The sequence below is a fragment of the Labeo rohita genome, chromosome 1 (assembly GCF_022985175.1).
Source record: "Labeo rohita strain BAU-BD-2019 chromosome 1, IGBB_LRoh.1.0, whole genome shotgun sequence".
NCBI lineage: Eukaryota > Metazoa > Chordata > Actinopteri > Cypriniformes > Cyprinidae > Labeo > Labeo rohita.
In genome coordinates this window covers 29,848,161-29,856,411 of record NC_066869.1, presented here as the reverse complement: position 1 = coordinate 29,856,411, position 8,251 = coordinate 29,848,161, and the positions used below count along the sequence as shown (strand labels likewise).

Below are 8,251 nucleotides of genomic sequence, written 5' to 3'. Positions count from 1 at the left end.
TCCGTTTGGGTGCTTTCGTGTTTCAGTCTCCATAGAAATCCATGCTAAAATGGGGTAAATAAAGATCGACTGAACTGAAACTTTCCCAATGTAACTAAATATAAAAATAAGCACAGATTTAACGTTATATTACTGGCTCAGAAAATGTTAATTTGACTAGAAACACCAGACCGAAAATGTAAAGCACTGATCCAATCGGGTGAGACTTAGTCCTTCAGAAAAAGGTGGATATTAGTAGTTAATACACAAATAGGATTATTAAAATATTTGTTATATTTAAAATAGGTGCTAAATGAGATACTCAAACTGTTCTAATTTAGAAAGGGCATTGTTTTTAAAGATATATACATTGTGGGTGTGGCTAGAAGGGATACAGCTACAGCCGGAAGTGATGCAAAATCTTGCTGGATGGACAGGAAGCAAGAAAGAAAAATGAAATGGACAATGAAGAAGACAACTAGCAAACTATTAGGCCTACACTGTGGCAATCTGTCATTATAATTCTTTCCATGATGCCGAGGAGAACATCTCAGACAATCAGCGTTGGTAAGTGGAACAACCTGTTTTATAAATATTTTGTGGTCATTAATAAAATTGTTAAAGTTGTTGAGCACTTGTGTCAAACTCATGGCTAACACCCTTCCACTACCTAACCAAAATCTGTTAAAATTTAAAGTAGGCTGCCTATGTTGTTATTGCTGACTAAACTCACAATTAACAGTATCTACACAATACGGAAAAAAGTGCAAAAATACCATTTGTTAGAACGAAACATTATTTTTACTCAAACACTCATGCACACACACAAACAATATTAATAATTACCCAAAGAACAATTATAAACATTTTAAGCCAATGCAACAAGCAAAAAACTACATTACATCTGTACTGAAGTTTGCTTTCGAAGCTTCAGCATGACAGCCAAACCTTCCAGAGGTCAGCTGTTTTTTGGGGATCATGCTGAGGGCTTTGAGGTATCTAATTTTTTTGGATGGAGGTGTGTAAGACAGCGGAACGGTGTCATTATGAGGTGCATGACGCTTCACATCCTCCAAAAGGTCGTTCAGTCGAACAGTCAAGGAGTCCAGAAATGGCTCATCCTGTAGATGGTAAGTGAGATCTGAAATTTCACGAAGTAAGCTCCCACACTTTTCTATTTTCTTTGTCTTGCTGGTGTCATTGGGAGGATTGCTGGTGTCTTTGTGAGGAATGCTGGTGTCATTGGGAGGACTGCTGGTGTCTTTGGGAGGACTGCTGATGTCACTGGAAGAATTGCTGGTGACTTTCTGAGGAATGCCGCTGTCTCTGGGAACATTTCTCCTGACTTCACTGACTTTCCTAGCACCAGCCAGTGCCAACTTCTCTATGTGCTTCTCCACCCTAGTGTCCGCTGGCTTATGGACCTCAGCTGCCTAAAGTGAACAATGATATCATGTGCCCTTTAGGGAATGGTTGGAACTCTTTGACAGTGTAATTTTTCATGTAAACAGATTGACAATTAACCATAAATGTTAAATGTCTCTCAAAAGAATTGCAACTGACCTTTGCTACCAAAGGATGGTTTTTGTGCTCCTCGATCCCTGGGAAGCATGCAACATATTGCTCCTCAAACTTCACTGCTGATGGGTTTGCTGTTAATGCACGTCTCAGACGCTCAGAGCTCTCCTTTCTCTGTTTATGGATGTCATCCGGTATCTAAAAAAAACAATACCAACTCATTTTCTTACTTGTGGACACCTATAGCTATTTTGATTTTCTCCTTTACACTGACGCATTTCTTTCTTTCTCCCTCACTCTCCTTGTCTCTTACTGATGCATTCATTACATCTACACACTATATTCACATTCCCAGAGACTTTTAATATATTTAATTTTTGCTTTTGAGTATATTTTGCCTTAAAACTGAAACTCTGTTGTTGGGTCCCTCAGTTATGTTGCAGAGTAGAATGAGCCACATAACAACATTTACAGACAGATATTTAGCTCAGTCACTAAATAAATATAATATACACCTTGTAATCAGGGAATCTGATTAGATGAACCACATATATTCTGGCTGGGCAGTCCAGTTTCTTCGAGTCTTGAAGACGACGTCGCCTCTCTTCATAACAGTGCTCTGACTGGTCATTAAGCTAAAGAGAATACACAATATACAGTTTGTTTTGTTCATACATTGTGATTGGCTGGGACAACAGACATTGCATCTGTGTTGATATTTAGCACCCTTGCTTGGTTGAAGAGGCTAACAATGAAGTAGCATGACAGCTTTTGAAATAATCTACTGCTGACTCTCCAAATATGAGTAGCCACTGTCTAATGATTCCCTTATTGAGTCGATATCTCAACATTACCTATGGGGAAACCCTTTTCCTCTGAGATGCTGAAGCCTGATTGATTTACTCTACTGCTCCGCAAAAGCCAATGGCGTTTGAGAATTCACCTGATTGGCGGGCTCAGGTGCTACATGAATGTCGGGTGTCAATTTACCTCAGAATCTTTCTCTTTCACTTAGCGATGATGTTTTCAGGAAACTTCTAACTGTTCACCGTTGAAGGTATGCTCTTCAGTGGAAGATGCCCGGATTGCCACCGGATTGTTAACTGCAGGGTTAACATCTTCATATCCACTTCATATTGTGCCATCCCCTGCAGGGTTAACATCTTATTCACTTCATATTGTGGATAAGCTGATCATTCACTTCTTCACCTCTGCCATTAAGGCACAGGGACATATGGCACGGCAGCTTGGGATAAATAGTTTAGGTGATGGGTCTTTGACATGTCAATTCCTGCATTCCCCTTGTTCACCTAAACCTCCCATGTCTCCTTCGGGACAAATATTCACTGCCTTTCTGCCTGGGCGGCCCCCACGCAGATGCAGTGCTGCCCAAGTTTGTCTACCCTTCAGTAAGCAAGGCCCTAAGGACTGAGGCAAGCAGTGCCCAGTTCCTGTGTTTTCCTCATCCCTTTTCCCCTAACCCAGGATTTGGAATTGGTGGGAAAATAGCCCTGTTGCTGCCAGTGCTACTGCCAGTTCGGAGCTGGTTCAACTGGTGACTTATCCATGGGCTAGAAAGCCACCACAGTGCCAGGTCTCAAGTCACTGAATACATCTCATCTTTCGCTGACGCGGCAACGTCAAACACAACAGGCTTGTTTGAGATGCATGGCGCCACACAGACCGATAGGCACATGGCACCAAAGCACTGCAAGTGCGATCTAAAAACAATAATTAGCCATCTACTCTCCAGTCGCTCCCGCAGCACCCCGATGCCACACTCCGACCAGTTCGCACAGTGCCGACGCATCCCGAACAAGCCTAAACACACCCTCAACAATGGTGGACGTTGCGTTGCTACTGAAGTTCATGGCTTTGTGAACCTACATCAACATCCAAACACAGTGAATCCAACATGTTCGAGTTTAGGTGCTATTTCAAATATGGTGGTCAAAAGTTTATGTTTGTCTTTTTGGTCACTGTAACTCTGCCCCCAGCCCCAAGCAAGGGTTCTTACTCCTAGCCCAGCAATGTTTTGGTGCTACTTACAAACCACTTTTTCTGATTTGGAGCTGGTCCTTTGGGTGTCGAAAGACAAAGAACCGGTTTGAAACTAGGCTTGTGCCTCTGAACCAGCACTCAAACTGCCTTGGTGGAAAGAGGTATTTCAGAGGAGGTTATTAGCATGATTCAAGCAGCCCACTGCCTCAGATCAGCAGCCAGAGAAGTTCAAGTCACTTAAATGCTTAAATGCTTAAATTGCCTCAAAGCAATGGTTAGCCATGTGCAGAGCTCTGAAAATTCCAGTTGCTTATTCACTCACACAATGTAAGCAGACCCTTCCTTAGTGCAGAGGCTGGGTGTGTACAGATTAGGGATGCAACAATACAGTTAGTCCACGGTTCAATACGTACCTCGGTTTTTAACCACGCTTTTCGGTTCGGTTCGGTTCTTATATCTTGCTACTTCAATGTGGGGTTTTTTTTGCAGCAAATTAACAAAATACTGCCGTAAACCTCTGTACACTAGAAAAAGCGTGGTTTAGTACATGTCTGCTTAATTTTTCTTTTGAGAGAGGTAATGGGTTTCATTCATACTGGACGCCAGAGGGCGCCCTCGTGCAAAAAACAACACATATGCGTCAAAGAAGTAGCGCTGATTACATTCCGTTCCAGCTTCTCTAATATGGATAAAGGCATCGCTATTGCTGTAGCTGATTAAAAACAAGATATAACGTTAAACGTTTTGAATGACGAAATGTAAAGACAATAAACACTGCAATAATATATGGTTTATCTGTGCTCTTCAAGCCATCTTGGGTATTTTCATAAGCCATTGCTAATCACATACATTGAATAGGAGTATAGAATTTATTGTCTGTCTCTTTCTGTGATAAGAATCTACATCAGATCACACAAGGAAGTTATTTTAAACACTCGACTGATGTTGTGAATTAAAAACAAGTTATACTGATTTTTTATAACTTTAGTTTTTATAACTTTTGTTGGACAACGGGTTTAGAAAGGCTTATAATTGCGTGTCATTATAAGGGAAGTTGCTCTGCGTGTGTTGCTTTTTCAAATCTGAGCGGGAAAGCGTTTCCTCATTTCAGCACGTGAAAACACATACAGAAAATTCCGAGAAAAATAAAACAAGTAAGTTATTTAAATGCAAAACCGAAAAAACACAATTCACAAGCACGTATTGAACCGTGGATGTCGTACCGAACGGTTCGATATTATATTGAGTATTGTGACATCCCTAGTACAGAGCACAGGAAAATTATTAGAGATAGTACCCGAGGAGCAGACGGAGTGTGGGGTATACAGTCGCTATGAAAAAGACAGGGTCACGTGCCCAATATTGGATTTACAACCAATTAAAATGCTGATGAAACGCACATTCAAAATGATTACAGTAAAGCAGATCCTCGCGAACATCCAGCCCGAGAATGACTTCATAGTGGACATAAAGATGGCTATTTTCATTCTCAAGCCCCTCATCTCAGGTGCTTCCTGCGATTTGCATTCAAAGATGTTGCATACCAATTCAAAATGTTACAGTTCGGCTGTCTCTGGTCACAATGTACAAGAATGCATGAGTGGTTGGACAAATAGTGGTTACCACAGATACATCGCTGTCAGGGTGGAAAGCCTGTCAGACCAGCATTTGGTATGTGGACGAGCGACATATCGGCATGCCTGGAAATGGAAGCTGTTCACTTAGCACTGCAGGAATTTATACCGTTCATGAGTGAACGTCACGTTCTGATTCGAATGGACAATACAGTGGTGAAGGCACACAACAATCACCAGGAAAAAGTAAGTTTCCGTCGATTCAAACAGTGCACATACCAAGCAGTTTGAATTGCGGTACAGACACAGAGAGTGGAGACTACATCCCCAAACAGTGAAGATGATCTGGAGCCTCTTGGTGAAGTGGAAATCAACGTCTTTGCTTCCCAAGAGAATTCTTCTTGGTAACATCCGCCCCTTTGGAACAGGACATGCTGTCGAGCCACTGGCCCAAGGGGCAGAAATATGCTTTCCCTCCAATCAAAATGATAGGTGTGTTCGACTTGAAGCGCTGCTGTGCAGACCGATCGGTGTGTGACATCACACTCTCAAGTACCGGGAGAGCTATAAGAGAGCGGACGTCCATATGCTTTTGAATTGCTCTCGTGGTACTTTGATATCATACACCGATTGGTCTGCACAGCGCTTCTTCAAGTTGAACATACTTAATGCTGCTAGTGCTGTAAAAGATCAGGGTGTAGAGCAGGCATGGCCAAACTCAGTCCTGGAGGGCTGGTGTCCCTGCAAAGTTTAGCTCCAACCCTGATAAAACTCACATGTCTGTAGTCTTCTAGTAATCCTAAAGACACTGCTTAGCTTGTACAGGTGTGTTTGATCAGGGTTGGAGATAAACTCTGCAGGGACACAAGCCCTCCAGGACTGAGTTTGCCCATGCCCGTTGTAGAGGGATGCTCTGCTGCTGATGGCGCCAAAATGCCCCTATCGTCAGCACCCCCATGGCAGATCCCGCTAAGGTGGGACCTACCATCCCAGTACAGTCCCAAACCAGAGATGTGGGACCTGCATGTATGGCAAGTCAGCGTGGAGTGAACCAGCTGACCGTTTCACAGCCCCTTTGACGAGGCACCTATACACTTTGAAGTGGAAAGCGTTTGCGAACTGAAGTATCAGCAGTCACGAGGACCTGGTGAGTTGTGATATCCCTGCTATTTTGACCTTCCTGCAGGAACACCTAGATGCGGGCAGCTCTACCCTCAACGATAAAAGTGTATGTGGCCACTATCACTGCCTCTCATGACATGTTTGAGGATTGTTTAATGTGTTAACACCTCCCAATAACAAGTTTTCTTTGGAACACGAGACAGCTAAATCCTTCATGCTCTTGCCAGATGCCAGTATATATTATCGTTAGTGCTCAGTGCACTTTCTGGCCCACCTTTAGAACCAGCTGAGTCTAGCGACTTGAAAGTGCTCTCATTTAAAATGGTGCTACCGCTTGCGTTGGGATGTGGGAAGCAACTGGGAGATCTGCATGCCCTCTCGGGCAGCAGTGCTTGTATGCAGTTTGGCCCGGACGACTGCATGGTCAAACTTACATCCAGACATGGCTATGCACCTGAAGTGCTCTCAACACCATTTAGAGGCCAGTTTATTACAATACAGCCATTATGCTCTCCATCCTCCACTAAGAAAGGCGGCCCGCTGTCAAACAGACAGATCGAATTGGAAAACCTGTTCACCTAGCTTATGCTTCCTGAGGACTCCACCAATGGGAGTGCATGCCAAATCTATCAGGAGTCTGGCTTCTTCATAGGTCTGGGTCTATTCAGGATACCTATCTTGCAGTGGGTTGACCATCTCAGAACACTTTCACAAGGTTTTACAACCTAGATATTTTCTTTTTTTGCACCGTACATTCTGTCTGTGCAGGAGGAGAAGGCTGAGCAGTCATTGGAGGACTAAGTTCCTTCAATCCACGCCCCTCTCCGGCGACTATCTCAACTAGGTCGTTCAGGTGGCGCTGCTGCCTGAAGACCACTGCAGTATGTACATGGCCATAAGTGATCATATCGCTTTTATAACCCTGGCACGTCTTGTGAGCTGCTAGGATGTGACCTGTAAACTGCCTTCCCCATACGCAATGTCAAGAGACTGACTCGATAAGGGAACGTCTCCGGTTACTCAACGTAACCATTGTTCCCTGGGAGGAACGAGACATTACATAATCTGCCGTGTGGAAAATCGTCCTAAGAGCCTTAACAACTCTCGCTCAGTCGAAAAATTATGCGGTAAATTGCGCCCGACATCACTTATATAACAGCTGAGCCCACCAATCAGGTGAATGCTCTAATGCCATTGGCTATTGCAGAACAATAGTGTAATTCAATTAGGCTTCAGCATCTTGGAGGAAAAGGGTTTATCCATACATCATGTCTTGTTCCCTTCTCCCAATGAACCACGGTTACGTTGAGTAACCGGAGACAATATGTCAGGCTATTTGCTTATTGACATACCAGTTGTAGTTGTCTTTTCTGTTTTTCATGTTTGTGTTTGTCTACCCCTAGGTGACAGGAGTAGACCCTCCTCCCCAACACCATGAAGGGTATCCCATCAAAAGGAACATATTGGAGTTGCCACATAATCTTTTTGGATCCTGGTTTGGGGTCTGTAAAAGCAAGTTAACTACGGTTAAATCAGTGTTCTCAGCACAATACCTAGCTAGCTAAGAACGCTCGTTTGAAAATACACCAAATAAACCTAACTGAGCTAAGAAAACTCACCGTCCACACCAAAAGCTTTGTCTTTTGTCCAAACCACGAACTTTGTCATCGTGTCCTCCTCGAATCCCCTAAGTTTAAGCTCAAAACACTCTTTTGAGGTGAATCGTTGACAACAACTGGTCGCCATTTCAACAAAAACTGTTTATAATTCGCGGCTAGATTTTGCGAGACATATGTCACTTCCTGCTGTAGCTGTATCTCTTCTTCTTCTTTTTTACAGGTTTTATTGGCGGTTGACGTTACAAACAACGAAATGGTGTATTACCGCAAACGACTGGTATGTAGTGTGGATCAGAATGTCATATTTCCTTCTCTATTTTATATCCTCTCCCACAAACAAGTTACTTTAAGATTAGCTGTATCCCTTCTAGTCCCAACCGTAATATCATGGTTTCATTGTCTTCCGCATTGGAGTCCACCACTGTCCCATCATGCTGT

At 43.2% G+C, this 8,251-nt stretch overlaps 1 protein-coding gene across 2 annotated transcripts; it reads right to left on the bottom strand.

Annotated features, from left to right (window-relative positions):
* Positions 1–364: 364 nt before the first annotated feature.
* On the bottom strand, positions 365–8,214 carry si:dkey-31c13.1 (uncharacterized protein LOC100002197 homolog). 2 transcript variants are annotated; one of them, XM_051111338.1, is made up of 5 exons: positions 7,814–8,214; positions 7,547–7,698; positions 2,013–2,132; positions 1,543–1,695; positions 367–1,412 (listed from the first exon to the last, which is right to left on the bottom strand). In XM_051111338.1, exons 1-5 carry the CDS (start codon positions 7,938–7,940, stop codon positions 873–875), a joined length of 1,092 nt encoding a protein of 363 aa, XP_050967295.1. In that variant the 5' UTR covers positions 7,941–8,214; the 3' UTR covers positions 367–872. The 2 variants fall into 2 exon arrangements, with proteins under 2 accessions (XP_050967300.1, XP_050967295.1); XM_051111343.1 differs by lacking the exon at positions 2,013–2,132 and having other exon boundaries at positions 365–1,412.
* Positions 8,215–8,251: the final 37 nt, after the last annotated feature.

Coding starts and splice junctions, on each gene's coding strand:
- si:dkey-31c13.1 (XM_051111338.1), bottom strand. CDS start 7,940: ATGGCGACCAGTTGTTGTCAACGATTCACCTCAAAAGAGTGTTTTGAG. Junction 7,699..7,813: donor CAAAGCTTTTGGTGTGGACG/GTGAGTTTTCTT, acceptor TTGCTTTTACAG/ACCCCAAACCAGGATCCAAA. Junction 1,696..2,012: donor TCAGATTCCCTGATTACAAG/GTGTATATTATA, acceptor TGTTTTTTTTAG/ATACCGGATGACATCCATAA.